The sequence below is a fragment of the Theropithecus gelada genome, chromosome 5 (genome assembly GCF_003255815.1).
Source record: "Theropithecus gelada isolate Dixy chromosome 5, Tgel_1.0, whole genome shotgun sequence".
NCBI classification, from domain to species: Eukaryota; Metazoa; Chordata; class Mammalia; order Primates; family Cercopithecidae; genus Theropithecus; species Theropithecus gelada.
In genome coordinates this window covers 106,183,128-106,210,208 of record NC_037672.1, presented here as the reverse complement: position 1 = coordinate 106,210,208, position 27,081 = coordinate 106,183,128, and the positions used below count along the sequence as shown (strand labels likewise).

At 39.6% G+C, this 27,081-nt stretch overlaps 2 protein-coding genes across 5 annotated transcripts in view; one reads left to right on the top strand and one right to left on the bottom strand.

The window, feature by feature from the left end:
- Positions 1-1,983: 1,983 nt before the first annotated feature.
- On the bottom strand, positions 1,984-11,080 carry RPL34 (ribosomal protein L34). 2 transcript variants are annotated; one of them, XM_025385549.1, is made up of 6 exons: positions 11,024-11,080; positions 9,554-9,627; positions 9,374-9,473; positions 8,958-9,061; positions 6,878-7,005; positions 1,984-2,460 (listed from the first exon to the last, which is right to left on the bottom strand). In XM_025385549.1, the coding sequence occupies exons 2-5, from the start codon at positions 9,616-9,618 to the stop codon at positions 6,921-6,923; spliced, it is 354 nt and encodes a 117-aa protein (XP_025241334.1). In that variant the 5' UTR covers positions 9,619-9,627; positions 11,024-11,080; the 3' UTR covers positions 1,984-2,460; positions 6,878-6,920. The 2 variants fall into 2 exon arrangements, with proteins under 2 accessions (XP_025241334.1, XP_025241333.1); XM_025385548.1 differs by lacking the exon at positions 1,984-2,460 and having other exon boundaries at positions 6,875-7,005.
- A 103-nt stretch (positions 11,081-11,183) lies between these two features.
- The window catches only part of LOC112625112, an 81,397-nt gene continuing 65,499 nt past the window's right edge, over positions 11,184-27,081 (top strand). The window contains exons 1-2 of one of the 3 annotated variants that reach the window (XR_003119527.1): positions 11,248-11,333; positions 22,716-22,843. Coding sequence is in view for 1 of the 3 variants with exons in the window: in XM_025386328.1 (XP_025242113.1) it covers positions 11,311-11,333 (23 nt within the window). In the remaining 2 variants the exon portion in view is untranslated. Of the gene's footprint in view, positions 11,334-22,715; positions 22,844-27,081 lie in introns of all 3 variants that reach the window. The other 2 variants (XM_025386328.1, XR_003119526.1) reach the window with 2 other exon arrangements.

The window sequence follows — 27,081 nt, the reverse complement described above, 5'->3', positions numbered from 1 at the left end:
GCAGCTGTGGCTAGAAGCAGTCATCTAGAGCAGGGTCCCAAACTATGAGCTAAGGACCAAATCTGACATCAGTTTTTGTAAACAGAACTTTATTGGAACATAGCCATGACCATTTGTTTATGTATTGTCTAGGGCTACTGACACTCTACAATGGCAGAATTGAGTTGTGACAGAGAGACCATATGGCCTGTGACATCTTTATATGACTTACACTAAGATGCAATAAACATGTGAATTTTCTTCAAGACCATTTGTTCTTCAGACAAGTCAAGCTGTAAGCTTATTTTCAACCCTAGAATGAGAGAGAGCTGAGAGAGTAAAGCCTTTAGGCTATTTGCACAGGCCAAGGAATATAGAAGCTGAATGAGTATCAAGGGAATTTGGTCAACAAATTTGATCCTTTTCCTCCTTAATGGTAGGTAGTTGGTGCCTAAATTATCTAGGGGATTGCATAATTTAAATATCCCCTAATGCAGAGGAGGATTTATTTGCTCCTAACTAAAACAGTTTAGGAAAGCTTTTCTTTTGCTGGTCTCCCTTAGGATGGGAAAGTAGCCCTGGGGCCACACAGGTATACTGAAAGCTATGTGCTGACAGGGATGTTCCTTCTTAGTGATTAACGATTAGTTCACACATTTCAGGTTTATTGGCCTCTAAATATTGAGAGTGAATTGGATTGCCTGTGTTTTGTTTTTCGTACAAGCTATTTCTTGACTTAAGGCATTTGCACATGTTGGTTTCTATATCTGGAGTGTTCTCCCTTTCTGTCACCCAGCCAACACCTACTTATCTTTGTTGTGAGCTTAAACATCATTTTCTCAGAAAAAGCCTCCCTTAACTCCCCCATGAGGTTCCCTTTCCATATTGTTTCACAGCACTGTGGACTTTCTTTTTGTGACTATAATCCTAGTGTGTGCAACAACAAATGTGTTTATGTTCCCCATTTAACATTGTCTCTCCTGTGTGCCACGAGGCAAGAGAAGAGTCTCATCTGCTTTGTTGATTACTGTATTAACACTTACCCAGCAGCACAGTTTCTGGTACAGGGTAGTTTCTAATATTTGTCGAGTGAATGAATGAAAGCCAAAGCAATTATAAAAGAATGTAAATGTTTGGCAAAAACACTTACATAATCCTTTAGGTTAAGAAACATTTAAGAAGATTTATTAAAAATTATTGAATAGCTAATATTTTGGAAACCCAAAAAGCATCTTTTCATTCAGAATTATCGCAGATCTTATCCTTTAATTTAGAAAATGTTAGGGACTGAATGTTTGTGTCCCCCTCAAAATTTATATGTTGGAATCCTAACTCCCAATGGGATGGTGAGGCTTTGGGGAGGTATTATAATTAGATTTTGAGGATGGAGCCCTGAAGACGAGATGAGGCCCTTCTAAGAAAAGACATGAGATAGGTGATCTCTCCACCACGTGTGGATACAGCAAAGAGATGGCCATCTGCAAACCAGGAAGAGACATGGAATCTGCCAGTGCCTTGATCTTGGACTTAGCTTCCAGAACAGTGAGAAATAAATGTTCAAGCCACTCAGTCTGTGTGGTAGTTTGTTACAGTAGCGTGAACTGAGACAGAAATGAAATTCATAAAGACAGTGTTAACTTCTCTTTTTTTTTTGAGACGGAGTCTTGCTCTGTAGCCCAGGATGGAATGCAGTGGCACAATCTCGGCTCACTGCAAGCTCCACCTCCCAGGTTCATGCCATTCTTCTGCCTCAGCCTCCAGGTAGCTGGGACTACAGGCGCCTGCCACCACACCCAGCTAATTTTTTGTATTTTTAGTAGAGACAGGGTTTCACCGTGTTAGCCAGGATGGTCTCCATCTCCTGACATCGTGATCCGCCCACCTCGGCCTCCCAAAGTGCTAGGATTACAGGCGTGAGCCACCGTGTCCAGCCAGATAGTGTTAGCTTTTCTACACCTGGTTTAGAATACTGTTTACCACATCTAGTTTTTAAGAAGATGAAACTTTCCCCTTTGCAAGATTTTTAATTCTTTTCCCTTCCATTCATGCGGAGAACTGGTCACACAGAGAACTGGATTCAATCAAAGGCTTGTTTTGGATTTTATAAAATCAAACCCCAAACTCTTTACAGAATCACAGTATTAATAAGTACTTACAACAAAAATTTGTAAAGTACAAGTCATTATCAAACATGTACCAGATATATATCAGAGCTCCTGGTACCAAGAGCATACTATAGTAGTTGTGATCACAGACTATAACTTGAGTAATATCTAGGGATGTGCTGGTAGTATTTAACCTCCAGCTCTCTGGGGGAAAACAGGATTTTGTAGCATTTGCTGAGGTGTTAATACTCTCACCGTAACAGTCTCAAGGTGCCAACCAGACGTCATTGGATGCAAAGCTGGAAAGAGATGCCCACAACTGGCTCTCGCAAGCGGAGGTGAGGTAGCTCCAACACACCAACTTGTACTATTGGACCTAATAATGGCAGAATAATTATTACCAGCAATAAATAATCTACTTTAGAGAAAAATCGTAACATTCAGAACTGCTTCACAATCTTATTCTGTGAGGATTATGTGATTTTAGTTGGTTTGAAGATGCATAGTTTACAGTGAAAGTTGGACATAGCCCTGACTATCAAAACTCTGGAAGCCCAAGCTCTTAATCATTAGGGTAAAGATTATAGGATGTTGTTAAGTTACTAAAACAAACTTGATTTGCTTATTTAAACATTTGGAGATTTAATGTTTTTAAGGTTAAAAGAACCCTTTCAACCTTGTAACAGAATCTATAAGCAATTCAATGGAAGGAGAAATATTAGACTTTAAAAAGAAGACCACTGACTACATTCACATGTCTTTTTAGGAACCTATCAAGAATACTTTGTCACACACCTAGAACTAGATTCAGTAAGAGCTTCATTTTGCTTTTTACAAAAATGAAAACCCAGAAGTTACAGAATTCATCTGGGTCACTCGGACAGAGTTGTTACTATGTTAACACCAATCAATGCTCTTTGTCTTCTAAATACTGAACTTCAACACCAGCTTGTGAATTTTAAGAAATAATTCAGTGTAAGTGAAATAATCAGATACATAAGAATGCTCATGTTTTAAAATAGAGAAAAATTGGAAATAGCCCAAATGTTCAAAATAAAGGGAATGTCTAAATTATAGCATGTGAATTTGATACTGCATGCAGCTACTAAAATATTCTTTGAAAAGAAATATAATCACAGGGGTTATGTGGGAGGAAAAAAAGAGTTGAAAGTTTATATATGCAGTGGGCTTCCAGTTTTTACTTAAAATATCTATTTTATTCCTGGAAAACAAGATGGGAAGAAAAACATCCAACTATCACAAATGACTGAGTAGTGGCTGGACGTGGTGGCTCGAGCCTGTAATCCCAACACTTTAGCAGGCCGAGGCAGGCGGATCTCCTGAGGTCAGGAGTTTGAGACCCGCCTGGCCAACATGGCGAAACCCTGTCTCTACTAAAAATACAAAAATTAGCCAGATGTGGTGGCAGGCGCCTGTAGTCCCAGCTACTCGGGAGGCTGAGGCAGAATGGCTTGAACCCGGGAGGGAAAGGTTGCAGTGAGCTGAGATCGCATCACCGCACTCCAGCCTGGGTGACACAGTGAGACTCTGTCTCCAAAAAAATAATACAAAGACTAAGTAGCGAACTTGAGATTTTTTTATCATTCTATTTTTCCAAACGTTCCAAAGTCTACAAAGATGTTTGTAATTAAAACAATTTAACATACAAGGAATTCTTTGAAAAGAATGTACACCTCAATTCCTTCACTTCCTTATGTTTCTCAAAGTTCACCCATTTCGTATTTTGCTGAAACTTGATAGTTCCCACCAGCTAGAGCCAGTCATGTTGTTGTACCTAACTTGCAGCAGCAAGGAGAGGGAGAAGCCTCCCTCCACCAGCAAGAACTCAGGCTGGGGTGGGAAATAGGCTTTCCCCTCCACAGCAATTTTTCAGAAATTACATCTCAAACCTTTCAAAAACTAGACTGGCCTAAAGAGCAGCCAATTAATTGAATTTAAGTTTTAAGGCACATTATTGAAAGTGCCACTTTTTAGATTGTTACATCAAACACAATAAAACATGATCACAAAACTGCTTGGTGCAGTATATGTAAGCCTAAATCATGAGGAAGTGATGTAAATCTGCCTTAGAATTCAAGCTTTTCAATTCTATCCCCATTTTATAATATTTTCAATATTGTGATTAAGTATTATACAAGATAATTAATTCTACTATGCTGGTTGCTTAACAATCTTTGGGATTGGCAGGTGTTTGGGGAAAGCTAACGGATCTCAATCGTTTGAGACTATGAATGTTGACAACAGGAATCCCAGCTATCATTGATTCTGCTGGCATTTATCAGGGTGCCCGATCATTAGACTTACTCACCAACACAGCTGCAAAAATCCTACCAACAGTACAAATGGCTCTGGGTTTTCTATAACCTCTGTCTCTTCTCTCATCAGTAAAATAGGAATAAAGGTGTTGCAGTTGCTGGGAGGACTAAAACAGATTTGGTGGAGTCAGGCACACAGCCAATCAGGTGTACTGTGGTTAAAATGAAATTCTTAAAAGTGAGTTCAAGCGCCAGCTTTGCCACTTACTAGTTCTGTGACTCCTCTCTTCTTCTGCAAAATGCTAATTAAAAATTTTATATACCAAGAACAAGTTAGCTGGCAGTGGGGTAAAGGTGTTATGAGGTCCTATTTTTCTTGCCTTTTACCTTAAGAGGTATTCTTATTTTTTTCTTATTTTTTAGGCAGGGTCTTGGCGAGCTGCCCAGGGTGGTCTCCAACTCCTGGCCTCAAGTGATCCTCCCACCTCAGCATCCCAAGTGTTGGGAATGGGACTACAGGCGCGAGACACTGAGTCTGGTCTAAGAAAAGCATGTTCTTTTTGGTTTTTTGTTTTTTTGAGACCGAGTCTCGCTCTGTTGCACAGGCGAGTGCAGTGGAGCGATCTCGGCTCACTGCAACCTCCGCCTCCCAGATTCAAGCAATTCTCTTGCCTCAACCTCCCGAGTAGCTGGGATTACAGATGTGTACCACCACGCCCAGCTAATTTTTTGTATTTTTAGTATAGACGGGTTTCACCGTACTAGCCAGCATGGTCTCGATCTCCTGACCTCATGATCCGCCTGCCTTGGCCTCCTGAAGTACTGGGATTACAGGCGTAAGCCATGGCGTCCAGCCAGAAAAGCGTTATTTATAAGAGGTAACTCTCCTCTGCTAAGTAGTTACATCATGCCAGTTAGTAGATACATTTTCCTCAACTGAGGAAAATAGTCAAAATTTACTGTACTCCCCAGGTACTTCAGCTTCTGCATTCCCTGATGGTTGAAGGTCTCTGCTCTCTACTCAGAGATTGGAATAAGCTTGTTATGGCTTTAAGAGATGGTCCTGGCCGTGTGCAGGGGCTCACGCCTGCAATCTCCGCACTTTGGGAGGCCGAGGAGGGCAGATCACTCGAGGTCAGTTCAAGACGAGCCTGGCCAATATGGCAAAACCCCATCTGTACTAAAAATACAAAAACTAGCTGGGTGTGGTGGTGGGTACCTATAAACCTCTGGAGGCTGAGGCAGAATTGCTTGAACCCAGGAGGTGGAGGTTGCAGTGAGCCGAGATCGAGTCTGGGCAAGAGCGAGGCTCCACTTAAAAAAAAAAAAAAAGTTGCCAGCCAACAAGTTGGGCAGAGTGGCTCATGCCTGTAATCCTGGCACTTTGGGAGGCCAAGGCAGGCAGATTGCTTGAGCCCAGTAGTTTTGAGACCAGCCTAGGAACACAGTAAAACTGTTTCTAAAAAAAACCAAAGATGAGCCAGGCATGGTGGTGCCCACCTGCAGTCCCAGCTACTTGGGAGGCTGGGGCAGAGAATCACTGGAGCCCGGGAGGTGGAGGTTGCAGCAAGTCACGATTGCACACCAGGCTGGGCAGCAGGAGTGAAACGTTGTCTGAGCTGGCAAAAACACTACATAGTTCCCAAGAAAAATGAGGTCTGAATTTTAATATTCTGGTCTGGATAATAAATCCAATGTAGATCAGAAACTATACCCTTGACCCAAGGTTTTTATATACAGTAGCTCACTCATTTGTTAAATAAGGAGTTCTGAGCTCTCCAAGATACCATTTTTGAACTGAAGTGACCTAAAAGAACAGAGGGTTTAAAAACAATCTTAAAAAGGTTCCATTCCAAGGAACTAGAATACCCAGGTTTCTATGCCGTGAAACTTGCTGATGTAAAGGAGATACTATAATAAAGATCAAAAGGATATTAAAGGTTCAAATAGAAGGGTCATTCCTCCCAAACCACCCCTAAGTCTTAGCCCACAAAGGGAAGGACATTATGCTCCAATGCAGCGGTAGAGCTGTCACCAAAAAAATTCTAGCAATCAGTGACCACCAATTGTTTCTTCAGAAAAAGTAACCCACTGGCTGGGTGTGGTGGCTCGCACCTTATTACCAGCACTTTGGGAGGCCGAGGTGAGTGGATCACCTGAAGTCAGGAGTTTGAGACCAGCGTGACCAACATGGAGAAACCTCGTCTCTACTAAAAAATACAAAATTAGCTGGGCATGGTGGCGCATGCCTGTAATCCCAGCTACTTGGGAGGCTGAGGCAGGAGAATCACTTGAACCCAGAAGGCAGCAGCTGTGGTGAGCCGAGATCGTGCCACTGTACTCCAGCCTACGCAACAAGAGAAACTCCGTCTCAAAAAAACCAAACCAAACCAAACCAAACCAACAAAAAAAAACAAGAAAAAGTAATCTAAAAATTACAGGGTCTCCAAATACCGTACAGAAGCAAAATTTGTATACTAACACATTATAACAGAAAAAGAAAAAAATCATACATACAGCAAGTCTTTTCATTTTTATTACTCAAAAAAGTTTCATTTTTTTATTTAGCTTTTTGACTCTGTGCTTGTGCCTTCAACACTTTCACAACGATTTTCTGCTCCTCGATAAGGAAAGCACGCTTGATCCTAGAAAGGAAAATACCAAATTAATCATTTCTTTAAAATGAACTTCATTTTTTATTTAGCATAGAGAAGGCAAACATGGTAAAACAACTAAGCAAAGCAATCAGGGAACCCAGGAAACTACAGGAAGCCCACAAATACAGAGTAAAACTTAAAAGCTAAAATTCATTTAAAGCAGGATAATTCTTCAATTTCATGCCAGTAGTTATCTGTTCTTCTCAGTCAAGATAAACTATAAAGTCATCCCCACAGGAGACCACTTATGAGAGTTCTAATTTATTGTTAGGATCCAGGAATAGTGGTATTTCTTGATTTGCAAAACGTCTTAGAATATTTTAACCATATTTATGAAAATTCCCAGTAAAAAACAACACAGAAGGGGCTATGTGCTAAAAACTAAATTAAAAGGTAAAGGGATATTAGCAAGAGACACCTCACCAAAAGCTAGGATTTTAGAGCCTGTTTACGGCCAATTCCACCATACACTAGCTGCACACTGGACAAGTTACCTTCTGTATATTAAGGTACAAAATAGTTTCACACCTATTTAACAGGCAGTTTATGAAGATTAAATTTGGAAAGATTTTCTCGTCTTTGAACCTCCATCTGGGAGTGCATTTTACAGATCACTATCATTACAGTGTTGTACAGGACCTAGCAAAAAGCAGGTCTTCCTAGCATTTGTTCAATCAGTTACCAAGAGAGGTAAAGCACTCCTCCTGCTTCAACTTAAACCTTCCCCCACCCCATTTCCCATTGGTAACCCTGGTTATCAAATAACCTAGCCTCAAAACTCTGGGTTTTCTAATTTCTTCAAATCTCCCCCAAGTGATCCTATCAGAGACACATACAACTGATGTCACTTAAAAATTCCCTTAACTTACTTAAAGCACAGACCACACGTAGACCTGCTCAGCATCACAGCTAACAATGCTAACTTCTAGGCTATCCTGTAAACCTAAGTTCAAATCTTCAGGAGATAAGGCCTGAGAATTTGTATTTTTAATAAATTTTTAATAAATGTGCCCATCTGATTTTGTGTTCAGCAAAGTTTTAGAACCAAAGGCTGGGGGAAAAAAGCCAAACTTCCTCAGCTTAAAACTCATGACTTAAATCCAATGTACATTTCCATTTTCACCCACAATGTACCATATCAGTCTGTACTTTCCTTGCCTGGAATGCCCTTTCTGCACTCCAGAGCAAGACTCTGTCTCTAAATAAATAAATAAAGCTAATCTACCTTTTATTCTGCAAAATCCCTCATAATCTGGCTTTTCTTTTCTTTTTTTTGAGACAGAGTTTCGCTCTTGTTGCCCAGGCTGGAGTGCAATGGCGCAATCTCAGCTCACCACAACCTGTGCCTCCCAGCTTCCAGCAATTCTCCTGCCTCAGCCTGAGTAGCTGGGATCACAGGCATGCGCCACTACGCCTTTTCGTATTTTTAGTAGAGACGAGGTTTCTCCATGTTGGTCAGGCTGGTCTCAAACTCGCAATCTCAGGTGATCTGCCTGCCTCCGCCTCCCAAAGTGTCGGGATTACAGGCGTAAACCACTGCACCTGGCCATAATCTGGCTTTTCTATCTTTGTTGTCCATCATCTCCTGAAACCCTATGCTCCAGGCACATGAGAACACACAGCTCTTCTGTTCCTACACTTTTAACACCTTCCACACTCCATCTATGTTTGTCCAAACCACTAAGAGACTTTCTTACCCACCTCCTGAACAAAACCAAGTTCCTTTTAATCTCCACATCTAGCATAAATATGTCCCCAAATTGTTACTCTGAATATCATTTCTTGCTTTGTGTAGCATCAATTATCCATAGTGAAGGAAGGATTCTCAAGAATGCAACTGGTTTAAAATGAGTTGTTTCACCATTGTACTGATTAGCACACAGTGTAACATACACACACAAGAATCTGCTAAAGAAAGCCCATTTAAGCATTTAACTTACCTGTCACGAACACATTTAGCACACATGGAACCACCATAGGCCCTGCTGACATGTTTCTTTGTTTTGGACAATCTCATAAGAACTTTAGGTCTTACAGCACGAACCTGCATAAGAAAAACATTAAGATTATTTTGTGATGCTTTAACAGAAATTTCCCTAAATTTTGTTAAGTGTTAAGGGCAAGTTTAAAGTAGGTTACAAAGGGAAATAGTATACTGATTTATCTGAAAGGCATTTCACCGCATTTCTCAGATTGGTTTAAAAAGTCTACGTTCTTGGCAGATTTGGCTCATGGATGATTAGTAATTCTCAACCCTCTTAGTGGTAACCTGTCCTTGATTCATTCCATCATGAAGGGATGAAAGCTCAACAAGTTCAAGACTTGTTAGGTTGCTCAAAGTAAAAGGTACACTTACCCCTCGAAGTCTGCCTGGGCACACACCACATGCAGATTTTGGTGCTTTCCCAACCTTCTTGGTATAAAGGTAAACAATTCTATTACCAGGGGTTCGGGACCTAGAAAGTGAAACAGTCAATAGGTTAGCATTTTGTAGAGTAAATGATAATATATACTTAAAATTTTTAGAAATACTTACAGCCTAGTTTTGTTAGAGGCTGTATTGTAGGAAAGCCTACGTCGGTATGTCAAACGTTGGACCATTCTGAGTGCCTAAATTAAGAACAGAGTAATATCAAGTCTTTCCATTGTAATAGTAGATAAAATCTCAAAACAGCATTATGTAGTCTATTTCATTCACGTACAAATCCTTGTATGTAACACCCTTAAATTAAGATGTATTATTTATGGAACATTTCCACCTTTCAAAACTACTTGTATTTAAAGGTGACTGATAAACAAGAGGCCAAGAACGTTAGCTTTCCTGATGGTAATCAAATGTGGTACTTCCTTAACATTGTGATGACCAGGCTCTTTACTCAGAGTCTGATTTTGTTTGGAGTGGTGTCCAGAAAAGGGCTACGAGACAAGTTGGAGAAACACTGCTTTCAACAAAGAGCAGAAGAAGTGAACTCTGAAGTCCAATCCTTAACTATGCCATTTATTGGGAATACACAGGGCAAGGAGCTAGCCTCCTTCTCTATAAAATGGGAATACTGCCTACTTTATACAGCTGTCATTAGGATTAAACGACGTGAGCTATCCCTCCCAACACAATGCCTGGAACATGTATCAGGGTTCAATGTCTTGCCCTAAAGCACCACCTGCGTAAAGGCATACCCTTTAATACTAATTTTGGTATTACACAAGTTTCCTTGGGTTATGACACCTGCTTTCTTCCCACTTCTGGCAACTTGATGTTATTTAGCAAAGCGGTTATACAGATATGCATATGAGCAACTTCGTTAAGTGAACTACGCAAAGTAAAACATAATCAACATTTGAACTAATTGTCTTCCCATTCCGCACCTTGTAACCACTTCATAACATTATTTTGTTATTTAAAAGAGCCTGCATTTGTTGTCACAAGCCTCTCACTATAAAATTAAACTCAAACAGAACTACCAGACACCAAAACTTGACACGTAAAGTCAGTGCGAGTGATTTATGAAGCCACTATTCTGTTTGCATCTCCAAAAGCAAGATAGAAACTTCTAACACATTTTTCTCTTCCTAGATGTGGGCCTTGGAAACAGAAGCCAAATAGCGAAACCACCACCCGAACTTGCCGGTCCCCGCCCTCCCAAAGACTAAGGACGTGTACAGGCGTGCTGTGGAAACGTGGGTGCAAAATCTGAAAACGTTCGGCGATTTCCCAGTCTCAGACCGCCAAACCACAACTCGTTTGTCTCCAAACGCTGCACTTGGAAAGAAGCAAACTCCCGGGTGGTGAGCTCTGGCTACTCGCGGCTTTGGAGGGGCCACCAAGAACAAGGGATTTCCGAAGATCAAAGAAAGGAACTTCCTCACCACCAACCTCCCTGTTGTGCCCCTTACCCCTACGCCAGCTCAAATGAATGCTCCTGAGAGCGCTAGGCTTCCTCAGCTCCTCGGATGGCAGCCGATTGTGAAGGAAATAAAGACAGGGAAAATAGAACAGCAGCCATACCTGCAGACAACGTCCCCGGAAGAGGAAGAAAAATGCCTTTGCGAGTTCAAAGGTCAAATAGAATTGCGCAGGACAGGAAGTTGCGTCAGAACCAGCGGCACGGCGGAGAGTGCGAATCTGTGTTGTACGGAAGCCGACGCACCTCTCCGACGTGGGCGGAGATGCAGGGAACCGCCACGTTGTACGGCAAGCAACTTGCCGCCCCACTGTGGGCGGGGATGCAAACTGGCTGTCTCTATCAAGGCCACGCAGAAATCTATTGGGAATCGCTGTAGAAACAAACGCAAATGACAAGCCGCAAAGGGCAGAGGTGGGACAAAGTCAGCTTCCTTCGTTTCCATGGAAGCTACATGTTTAATCTAAAGGGCTCCAGCTCTATCGTTAGACCTGTGTTTAAATCCCAACTCTTGACATTTATGGTTAAGGGACCTTCGAGGACCTTCCCTTCTTTAACCTTCCCTTCTCTTTCCTTGTCATTTATTCAGAGCACAAGCTTTACAAACAAATTGGGATTTTAATCCAGTGTCTGCTAATTATTAGCTGTGTTACTTTGAGCAAGCCCTTAAATCTCTAAAAGGAAGATATTAGGAACTACCCTGCCGTGTTATGTCATGATCAAAGGCATTATGAAGTTAAAACACTTAGCACAGGGCCTTATAGAGAGGAAGTGTTCAGTAAATGATTGCTAATCTTATGATTATGTACAAAGAGCTACTTGAGGCTTTTCATGGGTGGTAAAGTTTAACCTTTAAAACAGTACGTAAAATTTTACATTAAGTGCACGTGTGTATTTTTCTGAGAGGAGGGTCCCTGGCTTTCATCACCCTGTCAAAGGGATTAATGACCTCTAAAAAAGTAAAGAACTCTTTGCCTGGGCTCTAAGGGAGAATGCTAAAAGGGACCTTTAAGTTTTTAGTCTTAGATTAGGCTCCCTGGAAACACACCTCAGAGAGACTTGAGTGTTGGTTTATGGGGAGCACTCTTAGAATGCACCTCCAGGAAGCTGAGAAAGGTGGGGTCAGGTGATTCACAACGTGGTTGCAACTGAGGCCTCAGCTGTTCCAACAGGGAGCTCTGGAATTAGGATAAACATCATAGTTGTCCCAAACAAGCTAGGAAGCTCTGCCTTTGTGCTCCCACATCAGCCAGTTCTTGGCATGCTGCTCCCTGACCATGGGTGAAGCACTTTCCTGAAGCTGAAGGTAACGTCCAGTGAGGAAGAGAGCTGTGAGGCAGCTGCATTGCCCCAGAAGAGAGGATTTGGGTAGAATATCCCAATACCCACTCAAATTTCCTTCTAGGATTTCTAATCCATCTGGCAAATCAAGAAAGCAGGCAAGTGACTGAGGGCATGTAGTCTGTCTTGAACTGTGAGGCCTATTAATTCTATCAGGCCTCACATCACTGCCATCTTTGTCACAACACCAGATGGAAGGCTCTGGTTATATCCTTCCCTCTGCTCACTCTCAAATAGCTGCTTCTCCCCTGACCTTGTCATCAACTGCTTCCCTCTTTTCCAGTCCTTTGATTTTTGTCTTCTGAAATCTTTTTCGTCTCTGTGCCAGGCATTGAGATGGAAGCTTGCATAGAGAGACAAATGTGGTTTTTGAATAAATGCACAAATGAATATATTTACTTGCAATATGTTCTCTATATTTCTTTTTTTTTTTTTTTTTTTGAGACGGAGTCTCGCTCTGTAGCCCAGGCTGGAGTGCAGTGGCCGGATCTCAGCTCACTGCAAGCTCCGCCTCCCGGGTTCACTCCATTCTCCGGCCTCAGCCTCCCGAGTAGCTGGGACTACAGGCGCCCGCCACCTCGCCCGGCTATTTTTTGTATTTCTTAGTAGAGACGGGGTTTCACCGTGTTAGCCAGGATGGTCTCGATCTCCTGACAAGAGAAACTTTGCAGAGCAGAAGAGAACAGGAGATGGGAGCCCTTGCCACATTATATTGTTGTTTACATCTCTGTCCGTGCCTTCGCCCACCCCAGTAGATAAGAATAGTGGTCTCGTTATTGTAGTTTTCCCTTAAGATACTTAATCCAGTTCCATAATACTATTTTTCCCTCTCTTTAAATTTGTATTTGCATTTTTTCTTGATCAGTCTTGAGAGAGAGATGGCGATCTTATTAAAAACTTCAAAGACAGCCAGGTACAGTGGCTCATGCCTGTTAATCCTAGCACTTCGGGAGGCTGGTACAGAAAGATCGCCTGAGACCTGGAGTTAAAGATCAGCCTGGGCAACATAGCGAGATGCCCATCTCTGCAATTTTTTTTTTTTTTTTTTAGTTAGTCAGGTGTTGTAGCACATGCCTTTAGTCCCACCTACTCAGGAGGCTGAGGCTGGAGGATCACTTAAGCCTAGAAGTTTGAGGCTGCAGTGAACCATGATTGTGCCACCATACCCCAGCCTGGGCAACAGAATGAGATCCTGTCTCAATAATAATAATAATAATAGATGTATGAAACTTTGGTATATGACAAAGGTAATAGATTGGTGGGGAAAGATTTGTGACTATTCAGTAAATGAAGTTGGGAAAAATGGTTATACATATTAAAAGAAAAAAAATTGTATCCTTAAGTCACTCTACACAGAAAAAAAAAACCTTAAATGAGTCAATAATAAGGCTTTAATTTATTAGGAAATATAGGTGAATATCTTATAGACCTTAGAGTAGAAAAGGATTTTTTAAATATGACACAAAAAGCACAAACTCAGAAAAGACCAATAAATCTGACCACATTACAATTAATAGCTTTTATCCAAAAACCCTTAAATAAGCAAATGTTAAACCTCAAAGATTCCCAGTCCAAGCCAAAAAAAGTATGATAGGTTCACTTTATTTTAATTTCACAAAAATTTGTAAAATATGTAGTAAGTGCACACAGAAATTAATGAACAGAGAACAAAGAGAGATTAAAAAAATAAATGAAATTATTTAAGCCGGGTGTGGTGGCTCACGCCTGTAATCTCAGCACTGTGGGAGGCCAAAGCAGGTGGATAACTTGAGGCAAGGAGTTCGAGACCAGCCTGGCCAACACGGAGAAACCTCGTCTCTACTAAAAATACAATAATTAGCTGGGCGTGGTGGCAGGCACCTCTAATTGCAGATACTCAGGAGGCTAAGGCACGAGATTCACTTGTGCCTGGGAGGTGGAGGTTGCAGGGAGCCAAGATTGCACCACTGCATTTCCGCTGAAGTTTGCCAGCCTGGGCAACATAGAGAGACTCTGTCTCTAAAAAAAAATTTTTAAGGGATTTTGTACATGTGATTATGATTACTAATCTGTAGACTAAAAATGAAGCCAAAATTAGAAGAAGAATGAAGGAATGTGTTACAAGACACCAACAGCTTTTGTTATGCTAAAAATAGAATTCATTATTGGCAGTTGTTTTTTCTTTCTTTCAGTACTTTGAATATATAATTATATTGGATTTTTTTTTTACTTCCATAATCTATTGAGAAGTCAGAAATTATTATTATTATTTTTTTGCTTCTTTAAAGAGAATTTGTCTTTTTTCTCTGGTAGTCCTCTAAAACATTTTCTCTTTAGATTTAGTTTCTAGTAGTTTTCATATGATATGCTTAGGTTTGCTCTTCTTTTTATTCTGTGGGTTGATAGGGACATTTAAGTCTATATCTTGATCTCTTTCATGAGGTTTAGAAATTTCTCACCCATTTATTTGTTCAAATATTGTTTCTGCCCCATTCCCCACTCTCTTTCTGGGACTGCAGTTGCATACTGTACCCATATCACTGTATCTCAAGATATTTTTCCTGGTAATCAGTTGCTGCATAACAAACCATTGCAAACTTAGTGGCATAAAATAACCATTTTAGTATGCTCATTGATTACATGGATCAGGAATTTCTACATGGTATAATGAGAATAGTTTGCCTTTACTATGTAATGATTGGAGCCTCAACTCAGGGGTAACTTGAACAGCTAAGGTGTGCATGGGTTCTCTAGAGAAACAGAATCCATAGGATATACATTTATTTATTTATTATAGGAATTGGCTCATGTGATTATGAAGGCTGAGGGGCCCTGCAATCTGCCATCTGCAAGCTGGAAAACCAGGACAGTTGGTGGTATGAGCCCTAGTCTGAGTCCAGAGTCCCAAAAGCCAGGAGTGCTGATGTTCAAGGACAGAGAAGATGAATGTCCCAGCTTAAGCAGAGAGAAACTTCACTCTCCTCCACATGTTTTTCTATTCAGACCCTCAACAAATTGGATGATACTCACCAACACTGTTAAGGCAATCTTCTTTACTTAGTATACTGATTCCAATGCTAATCTCTTCTGGAACCACCTTCACAGACACACAGAAATAATGTTACCAGCTCTCTGGGCATCTCTTAGCCCAGTCAAGTTGACACATGAAATTAATCATCAGGCTGGGCATGGTGGCTCACACCTGTAATCCCAGTGGCTTTGGGAGGCCAAGGTGGACAGATTGCTGGCGTTCAGGAGTGTGAGACCAGCCTGGGCAACAAGGCAAAACCCCATCTCTACCAAAAATACAAAAAGTTAGCCAGGTATGGTGGTGCACACCTGTGGTCTCAGCTACTCAGGAGGCTGAGAGGATCACTTAAGCCTGGGAGGCAGAGGTTGCAGTAAGCTGAGATGGTACCACTGCATTCCAACCTGAGTGACAGAGTGAGACCCCATCTGAAAAAAAAAAAAAAGAAATTAATCATCACGGGGTGGGGGTAGAGGGTGGAATTATCTGAATTCTTTTTAGTTTAATGCCTGGATTGGGCTGCTTCAAAGGCTGGGCTCTCATGTGGAACTGTCAACCAGAGCAACTACATATAGCCTTTCTATAAAGCTTAGAATTCTCACAAACATAATGTGATACATATGTAATGCTTGGGAATGATAATAAATGACTTGATACAGTACATAATGCTTGGGAATGATAATAAATGACTATGTTACTGGTTTATGTATTGACTATAGTATATTTTTCTCATTATTTTATTTATTATTATTATTTTTTTGAGACGGAGTCTCACTCTGTCACCCAGGTTGGAGTGCAGTGGTGTGATCTTGGCTCACTGCAACCTCCGCCTCCTGGTTCACGCTATTTTCCTGCTTTTAATCTTTTTACTTGATCTCTTACAAAATTCCTTTATTAATCCTGTGATTATTTGTGAATAGGCCAATTACAGTCATGTGTTGCTTAATGACAGAGATACATTCTGAGAAATGTGTGGTTTCGTCTTTGTGTGAACATCATAGAGTGTACTTACACAAACCTAGATGGTAGAGTCTACTGCACACCTAGGCTTTATAGTATAGCCTTCTGCTTCTAGGCTACAAACCTGTACAGTATGTTACTGCAGTGAATAGTGTAGGCAATTGTAACACAATGGTAAGTATTTGTGTATGTGCACATATCTAAACATAGAAAAGGTAGAAGAAAAATATGGTATAAAAGATAAACAATGGTACACCTGTGTAGGGCACTGACTATGAAGGGAGCTTGCAGGACTGGAAGTTGCTCTGGGTGAGTCAGCGAGTGAGTGGTGAGTGAATGGACGTTACTATACAATATAGTAAACTTTATAAACACTACACACTTTATATACACTATATATATTTATAGTGTATATATAAATATAGTGTATATAAATATATAGTATATATAAATATACAAATATATATACTGTATATAATATATAATAAATAATAGATATAAATATATAGTGTATATTTACACTATATAGAAAAGTATATATAGTGTATATATGCTATATATATTTTATATACATTAAATTTATAAAAAATTTTCTTTCTTCAATAATAAACTAACCTTAATAAGCTTACTGTTACTTTTTTACTTTATAAAGTTTAAAACAAATTTTTAACTTTTTGATTTTTTGTTAATAACACTTAGCTTCAAACACAAACACATTGTACAGCTGTACAAAAATACTTTCTGTCCTTGTATCATTACTCTATGAGCTTCATTCTCTTTTTAAATTTTTTTTTAAGCCCTTTTGTTAGAAACGGACACACACACACATTAGTCTAGATCTACACAGCGTCAAGATAATCAATATCACTGTCTTCCTCTGCCACATCTTGTCCCATCTTGTCTTCACGGGCAATAACATGCATGGAGCTGTCATCTGCTATTATAACAGTGCCTTCTTCTGGAATGCCTCCTGAAGGACTGCCTGAGGCTGTTTTACAGTTAAGTTTTTTTATTTTTTATTTTTGGTAAGCAGGAGGAGTACACTCTAAAATAATGAGGCCAGGCATGGTGGCTCACACCTGTAATCCCAGGTACTTGGGAGGCTGAGGCAGAAGAATGGCTTGAACCGGGAGGTGGAGGTTGCAGTGAGCCAAGATCACACCACTGCACTCCAACCTGGGTGCCAGAGTGAGACTCCGTCTCAGAAAAATAATAATAAATAAAATAATGAGAAAAGTGTAGTATAGTCAATACATAAACCAGTAACATAGTCGTTTATTATCATTACCAAGTATTATGTACTGTACCTAAGTGTATATGCTATACTTTTATACAGCTGGCAGGATGGTAAGTTTTTTTACACCAGCATTACTACAAACATGTGAGTAACATGTTACACTATGATGGCCACCACATCATTAAGTGATAGGAAAGTTACAGCTCCATTACAATCTTATGGAACCACTGCCTTATGTATGCAGACTGTCATTGACCAAAATGTCATTATGTAACACAAGACTGTATAGAAGTTACATTACATTTTGTGTATTAAAAGGATTAACTGGTTCAGTGTAAACATTTAAAATATGTCATGGCTTGCTTGAGCTGTAATTTAGCAACAACTTTTGCTACAAAGAGTTAAAATATCAAAGCCACTCTAAATAACCACTGTAAATTTTAGAAATAGGAATTTGAAACAAATTAGATTTTTCTAATAGAAATGTTCTGAGCCTAAAGCCCTAAAGGGGAGTAAGGAAACCAATTAACTTTAATTTAAATAATCATGTCTTAAGTAGCAAATGAGCCAAGTTCTATTGTTAAAGAACAACTGTACTAAATCCCCGAAAGGTTGGATTCAAAATGGCATAAATGCAGTGGTTTCACATCTTACTAATGAATTAAGTTTCTACTGGTCATTGTAACCTCTGCTTGTTGTCTTAGTGGACATTGTTACTAGAGTAGAGGAAGGGAATGATTGAGATTAAGGGTAGAATAATTATGTGCAATTCCCGTTTATGTTGCTATTGTTAGTAACTTTTTAAAAGCAACCAATGAAACAGCTAATAATTCTATTCCTGGGAAAAATTAAGAAAATCTGAGCAAAGCTTATTTTCTTCTTCTAAATCTTGTATATGTAGTATATGATTTTCTATTTGTACTTGCTATTTAAAAACAATGTATTTATAATGACTGAGGTCACCATGCTGTTTTATATACAAACATGCCCAGTATTTATAACCACAATGACTGAATTTCTGCCAATGTCTATAAGCGTTAAAGCAACCATCAAAAAGGTATTAATAAGGCATATATTATTAATAAGGTATAATACAGTAGATACTAAACTCATGCCTGGAGTTTTATTCTGGATGAGATAATGTAGTAGAGTAGGAAGAGAATGAGTTTGGCAAGCAGTTTGAAGCCAGATGGCGGAAAGGTTTAAATGCTCTGCTTAAAGGCTTAAATTGTTTCTCTTGTGCCTTGTCTTTTGATTTCTTTCTCCTCACGTGCTGCCTTTGTGACCTTCAGAAAGCAAGTTAACCTCACTGAGACTGTCTCTTTATCTGTAACATGGAAGTGGGAATCCCATATTGTGGGTGTGCTGGGGGAATTAACGGAGATAAAGCACGTGGCTGAGGCTGGCACACCATGGCCGCTCAATAGATAATTGGTCTTAGTATTTTTTTCTAGAAATGAAATGCTGCCTTCTGTTCTTCCTTATTAACCAGTTTTGCACGTCACTGTTACATCTTATACCTTACTAATGTTTGGTGGGTTCTTAGGAGAACCTTTTTATTTCCTTGTGGTATTTTGGGGAACTCTAGAAAAACCACTATAGAATTTATCAAAATGGAAAAATAGCATGGATTGACAAAAAAGGGCAAAAGGAGTTAAAAGGATTAGTGTGTCAACTCCTTGACTTTCTGGAGATCCTTTTTTTAAAAATTATTTTTATTTTTCCAAAACGTAGCCACTGCCTTTGTGTCTTGTTCCATGACCTGTGTCTTGTTCCAATTATTTATGCAAATGAAGATAACTGTTTTCCTATGAAAGCTTGGTGAAAGGATGCTATAGAAAAATCCAGTGCATTTTCATTATTGCTTGCTCAACAGCAATACTGTTTTGTAGCAAGAAGAAAATAGTTTTGCAAAATGCTCCCCCACCCCCACATGAAAAGTAAAAAGTACATAATATCATGTTTGTGTTGAAACTTTTTCTTCCAAAATGTCATAACCCCATACGAAAGAGAATTAAAATCCCGTTATTTTAATTTACATCTAGCCACAAGATAAGTAAAGTTATCATTGAAATTCTAATTAAATGGGATGATTGACTAAGGTAGCACATCAAAGAAGAGAAGTGAATATGATAAGTCGAAGACTTATTAATTAGTCTGCGTGGAAGAAATTCCAGGGATGTCAAGCTGAGCCTGCTGCAAGGAGAAAAAAAGCAGACAAGAAAACGTTCGTTTCTTTGAAGTTAGGAACTGAGATAGTGATGGAGGTAATTGCGTCTGACTGGATCCAGTAATGAAGAGCTGTAAATCAGACCGCAGAATCGAAAGGAAGATTCAAGTAACGAATGTGGCTGCCTCCCCCTGCTGTGAAGAAACAGAATGCAGAGCGCACTAATTGACCCAGCCTATTTCCCAGTAGTTCTCTGTTATTATTTATTAATTTTTAATTTCTGAATTATTTACGTCCTGGGAAATTATTCTTGACAGCCTGTTAGGCGTGCCAAAGTTAATGGAGGATGAAAGGACTGGTACCAGAATTAGCAGGGATGTAGTCACAGGCTACTGGATTTAATGATTTTGGAAAGAAAAATTGATTTCACACAGCGTGTCACTTTATACTACTTTAGGGATACACCAGCTATTTGATTAATTGAGGAATAACCAATTCAAAGTATATTTGAAGTGTAAATGAGTCACAGTGCTCAGCTGTTTACCTTTCTCTCTTTCTGAGAGATCTGAATTTTCTTCAAGCTGATGATTAAAAGCCGATGAAGACACACTTGCATGCTTTGAATGCGCACCTGTTTGATTCATATTAAACTCAGAAGGGAGGAAAACCCTGAAGTACATGAGAAGATAGTTTCACTTATTTTTTTCTCCATTCTAATCGCTTTATGTGATTTCTTTCCTCCAGCATATAGCACAGCAGTAGTTGCAATCTGCATCCCTTAAGAACGAGGCTCAAGAAAGTTTCTCATTTGCTTTATGACCTGTGAGCCCAATCAGAAAGAAGCAGTGCTTGCTAGTGAATAGAAGAACCAAGTAGAAAAGATGTATTAACAGGAAACAATGACTTTAGTGAATAAGGGAAGAGGATTAATCTATTAGGAAAATGAGGCAGAAATATGCCATCGCCATCCAGGCTAAAAGCCCTGTGTCATTTCTGTCTTCTCCCTTTGCAGGCTCCCTCATTAGCCACCCTCTTTGTTCAGCTATCTTTGGCCTAGTCCTCTAACTGGTTTTCTTAGGTCAAGTCTTCCTCTTCCATTATATTCTATCTCGGTGGTTCTCAAATTTTAATGTGCAAACGAATTGCTTGGGGCTCTTGCTACTGTACAGGTTTAGATTCTGTGGGTCTGGGATGGGGGCCTGACATTCTGCATTTCTAGTAGGCTCCCAGGTAAAGCCCATGCTTCTGGTCCCTGACCACTCTCTGAGCAGCAAGGTTCTACAAAACTCTGACAGGCACATTTTCTTTAAAACACTGATTTTAACCATGTAACTCTCTCATTCAGACACTTTAAGTGATTTTCAGTGCCTACAGTTACATAAAGATTCCTTAGCGTGGCATTCAAGGTCTTCCTAATATGACCACAACCTGCCCTTGTAGGCACATCCTATACTTTCCCATCTCCAGGCTTTTCGTTTTGTTTTTTCTTCTTTGTGAAACACCTTTGTCTTTGGAAATTCTACCAGTGCCTCGAGGCGTATTTCAAATTCCACATCCTGGATGTTGGCCCACTCAATAAGACATGAGCTGTCCTTCAAACTCTTCCTCTCATACCTTTTTACTTTTTTTTTTTTTTTTTAACTGGTCTCTTGAGAAAGGACAGATGTTTTACCTCTTGCTATGTGGTATCTTCAGTCTCATATAATTGCTATTAATATTGCAATTTCTCCCTGTTCACATACAAAATTGTGAGTTATGTAAGAGTAGGGACTGTTCCTTGTCTTTGTATTTTCCCCAAGTGCAGGTGCAGAGCACAGAGTATGTATCTCACAAATATTTCAGTTAAACTGAACTATGTAAGAACATTCTCTCCATGGTCATTCCTACTCTTGCAAATTTGCAGCATCTCTGAAATCCTTCAGAATAGCTCACAGATCCTGATTTTTTGCTAATTTATTCATTCATCAACTTACCCATTTAGTCATAAGCATTTGAGGGTTCTTTTTGTGTCAGTGCAGTGTGAGGGACTGGAAATATTGAAGTAAAACAATAGTCTTTCACTCCTAAGCTCCAATGATCCCCCCTCCCCACATTTATGTCCTGCTCCCCGACTTCTATATGTACCAATGTCAACCCCCAAATATAAATTATATAAGCAATAATTCTGGCTGGGCACGGTGGCTCACGCCTGTAATCCCAGCACTTTGGGAGGCCGAGGCAGGTGGATCACTTGAGGTCAGGAGTTCAAGAACAGCCTGGCCAACATGGTGAAACCCCATCTCTACTAAAAATGCAAAAATCAGCCGGGCATGGTGGCAGGCACCTGTAATCCCAGCTGCTTGGGAGACTGAGGCACAAGAATCGACTGAACCCAGAAGGTAGAGGCTGCAGTGAGCTGGAATCACGCCACTGCCCTCCAGCCTGGGTGACAGAGTGAGACTCTATATAAAAAAAAAATGAAAATAAAAATAAATTATATAAGCAATAATTCATATATATTTTTAAAAACCAAAATTCTTCCTGAAAATTCTTGTAACTGTTGTAGGCTCAAGCACCATTCCCTCAGAATATGGACTTCCATGAATCCTGCGAGACTTTCTGCTGAATCTGGACCTTACATTCATTTTCCTCTCAAAAGGATTTAAAAACCCTTAAAGCCTTGGCCATTCACTACACTACATTTCTCACCTCACCCCCACCCCTCAGCACCCGTTTTTCAGCCTTACATCAGTTCTCAAACTGTTGCTTCTACCTGATCTAATCTCTCTGAGGGGAGGGCACTTCAACATATTTAGAAAACTTACCCCTTCATTTCTTCTGTCCTCTTATTCTGTCTGTTCTATTTGTGTTTCGTGCCCCTTACCCTACTCTGATTTCCAGCCTTAATCCCTATACCGTACCAAATGCAGAGGGAAAAAACATTTTTTAAAAACTTCTAATTTTGTATCTTTCATAAAGATTCAGTCAAGAATAAACCACAACGAGCACATGTGACACAAAGTGTGTGACAGGGAAATGTCCAGGAGTCTAATTGTCTAAACTAATTAAAAGAGACCAAAAAATTATATCATGATTCTTTAGTTGCAGGCAACAGAAGCCAACTCTGGGTAACAAGCAAAAAGGGAAGGAGAAGGATGCAAGGGCTGCTCAGAGAATAGATAATATTATAAATATTAATGACAATAATATGAGACTGAAGATACCACATAGTAAGAAAGAGGTAAAACATTTGTCCTTTCTCAAGAAACCAGTTACAAAAAAAAAAAAAAAAAAGTAAAACAGGTATGAGAGGAAGAGTTTGAAGGAGAACTCATGTCTTACTGAGTAAGAGAAGGTTAGAATAGCCAACCTTGATTCGGGTTCTCCTTGAATCCTGGCTGTTCAGCTTTTCCTCCACTGATTTTTACCAGTGAAAGCCAAGGAACTCTAACTGATACAAGAGACAGTTGCAATAGCAGGTGCTCAGTAGAGGTTTGCTCATCATCTATGTGGTTTATCAGGTATGAGCAGGTGAGTTTTTACTCTTTCACAGCTCTAGAAGATTTACTAAGAAAAACATCCTTAAAGAAAAGGCAGTCAGAGAAAGTTCTAATGGCAATATTTATTAATACTACTTAAAAGGCCAGACTCTGTAGCTGCTGAGATGAAGCAAAGCGAAAGTAAAGAAACTTTTGTTGGGATGTCTTAGGCTGATATATTTATATCACCATACGAATGAGTGATTCAACCTACTAGTTATTAAGGAATATTACAAAGCAAAAGCAATGTGGTTCTGGTGTAAGGATAGACAAATGGAACAGAGGGAGAGTTCAGAAATAGATCTGTATGCATATGGGAATTTGATATACAATAAATGTGGTAAAAACTGGAAAAGAATGCCTTGTTTAGAATGTAGTATTGGGAAAACTGGCTCACATCTGGAGAAAAAGCTGGACTTTTACATTACACTATACAAAGATGGACTCTAAATGAATTAAAGACCTAAATGAGACAGGTAAGTATTCAGAATCAGTAGAAGAAAATAAAGAATTATCTTTGTGAAGTTTATTAAACCATTGAAGTACAAACAATAAGTGAAAAATTGATGATTTAGCTACATTAATGTAAGGCATTTTGTTCAGCAAAGGATACCAAAAACAAAGTTAACAGACAAGGAGAAGATAGTTGCAACATCCAAAACAAAGGATAATATTTACATCAGTGCTGTCCACTAGAAATAAAATGTGAGTCACATATATAATTTAAAATTTTTAGTCACATTAAAAAGTAAAACCATTCTGGCTAGGCATCGTGGCTCACACCTGTAATCCCAACACTTTAGGAGGGTGAGGTGGGTGGATTGCTTGAGCTCGGTTCAAGACCAGCCTGGGCAACATGGTGAAACCCTGTCTCTACAAAAAATAAAAATAAAAATTAGGCATGGTGGCTCGCACCTGTAGTCCCAGCTACTTGGGGGGCTGAGGCTGGAGGATCACTTAAGCCCAGGAGGCAGAGATTGCAGTGAGCTGAGATTGCACCACTGTACTCCAGCCTCGGCAACAGAGTGAGAACCTGTCTCAAACAGAAAAAAAAGAAATGGATAAAGTCATTGTTGCTGATTTTTATTATGAAGAGTTTCAATTTCAACATAAATTGTTGTTCCTGTCTGGCTAAATCACAAATAAGCTCTTCCTTTCTTTTGGAGTTTAAAATTTAGCTTGTTTATATGTAGCGTGATATCTGTGAGAAAACATAAATCATATTATCATTTTGTCTTTGATTATTGAATATTCCTTCCAATTCAGGAACGTGTTAAATTGGAGTTAAATGTATTTTCTAAAAATTCTTCCACAACTCTTATCAGTGAGCACAGGCAGAGAACACAAGATTACGAAAATCATCGTCTTCTATTTCTTTCAAAAGTTCCATAACTTGGCAATGATTTATAGCATTAGTGTATAGATACTAAATAACATTTATTTATTTATTTATTTATTTATTTATTTATTTATTGAGATGGAGTCTCACTCTGTAGCCCAGGCTGGAGTGCAGTGGCGCGATCTCAGCTCACTGCAACCTCCGCCCCTCCAGGTTTAAGCAATTCTCTGCCTCAGCCTCCGGAGTAGCTGGAATTACAGGTGCACGCCACCATGCCTGGCTAATTTTTTGTATTTTTAGTAGAGACAGGGTTTCATCATCTTGGCCAGGCTGGTTTTGAACTCCCGACCTCATGATCCACCCGCCTCAGCCTCCCAAAGTGCTGGGATTACAGTGTGAGCCACCACACCCGGCTATTTATTTATTTATTTTGAGACAGTCTTGCTGTGTCACCCAGATGGGAGTGAAGTGATGCAATCTCGGCTCACTGCAACCTCTGCCTCCCGGGCTCAAGCGATTCTCCTGCCTCAGCCTTCCTAGTAGCTAGGATTACAGGTGCCCACCACCATACCTGGCCATTTTTTTGTATTTTTAGTAGAGACCGGGTTTCACCATGTTGGCCAGGCTAATCTCGAACACCTGACTTCAGGTGATCTGCCTGCCTCGGCCTCCCAAAGTGCTGGGATTACAGGTGTGAGGCACCACGCCTGGCCCTAAATGACTTTAAAGTAATTGTACTCCATAACACTTTTCATACAGTGTGCTTTAAAAAACTGAGCACAGAGATTTTCAGTACATATCACACAGTGGAACAAAGCAATAAATAAAAATCTCTTGTCTTCTCATACCAACAAATCTGGATTTTTACCTAACATAGATGGGCCACCATCTGTCATTACAGGCACAAATTCTTCTTTGATGGTTATAAAAGATGAAAAACTACTCCAGAAATTTACATGTTTTTAATTCCAATTTAATAAAACTTCATAATTTTGGAAGTCCTTTGAGACACAAATATACCCAAAGTATTAATAGACATTGTCTTTTTTTTGAGATGGAGTCTCACTTTGTAGCCCAGACTGGAGTGCAGTGGTGTGATCTTAGCTCACTGTAACCTCCACCTCCCAGGTTTAAGTGATTCTCCTGCCTCAGCCTCCTGAGTAGTTGGGTTTCCAGGTGCCCGCCACCATGCCTGGATAATTTTTTTTTTTTTTTTTTTTTTAAGTAGAGGTGGGGTTTCACCATGGTAGCCAGGCTGGTCTTGAACTCATGACCTAAGGTAATCCACCTGCCTTGGCCTCCCAAAGTGCTGGGAATACAGACGTGAGCCACCATGCCCAGCCGACATTGTCTCTTATATCACATCATCTGAAAAGTACTTGTAATTTTTTGAATTGTTAATCAATTGATCTTTGATACTGTATTGTTAGAAAGTTCTTATAATCTGTGAGCCATTGTTTAATGGCTTAGTTGAAGGTCTTTCACTTTTTGTAAAATATCTTTTTTAGTCTTTTTCTCATAATTTTCTAGCAAAATTTCCACAACTGAAATAATTTGTTTTACTGTCTGACTAAAAATAACTTTCATTTTTCATCCCTCCCTTTCCCCTCCCTTCCTCCCTCCCTCCCTCCCTCCCTTCCTCCCTTCCTTCCTTCCTTCCCTCCTTTCTTCCTTCCTTCCTTTTCTGTTTCCTTCCTTCCCTCCCTCCTTTCTTTCTGTAAGAATCCAACACATTGTTTAGCTGGCTAAAATTACAAGCTCAGGGGCCAGGTGTGGTGGCTCATGCCTGTAATCCCAGCATTTTGGGAGGCTGAGGTGGGTGGATCACCTGAGGTCAGGAGTTTGAGACTAGCCTGACCAACGTGGCAAAATTCCATCTCTACCAAAAAATATAAAAAAATTAACCAGGCATAGTGGCGTGTACCTGTAGTTCCAGCTACTCGGGAGGCTGAGGAATGAGAATCGCTTGAACCTGGTAGGCAGAGGTTGCAGTGAGCCGGGATCGTGCCACTGCACTCCAGCCTGGGCAACACAGCAAGACTTTGTCTTAAAAACATAAATAAAATAAAATAAAATTATAATCTCAGATCCTGTTAAGAACCATAAAGGATTTTTTGGTCATATATTCAACTCCTATTTTGAACTACAATTTTGATTCTTTTTTGACTTCCAAGAGGAAATGTCTTATCAAATTCATTATGTATTTACTTAAAGTGTCTCTCAATATTGTCTAATTTATTGCTTAAAATATTTTTTACACACAAATAGCTTTTTTCATTTTGCTGTGTTACAGCAAATTGCAGTTTCCATTCATCGTAGAATTTGTGACATGCTTTCTTTAAGTCCTTTTCTTTTAATAGCCCAGTTGTAGTACTAGTTTCTGTATCTCCATTTTATGCATTAGTGATATGCATTCATTTTATATTTAAATTTGGTTCATTTTTAAGCTATAAAAATGATTTTATTATAGTTACAATACTAGGTTTAAATTTAATTTCTTCTCAGACAAAGGAAGCTAAGAGAATTACCAGTCAACCTACCTTTAAAGAATGACTAAGGATATTCTTCAAAGGAAATGATAACAACAGGC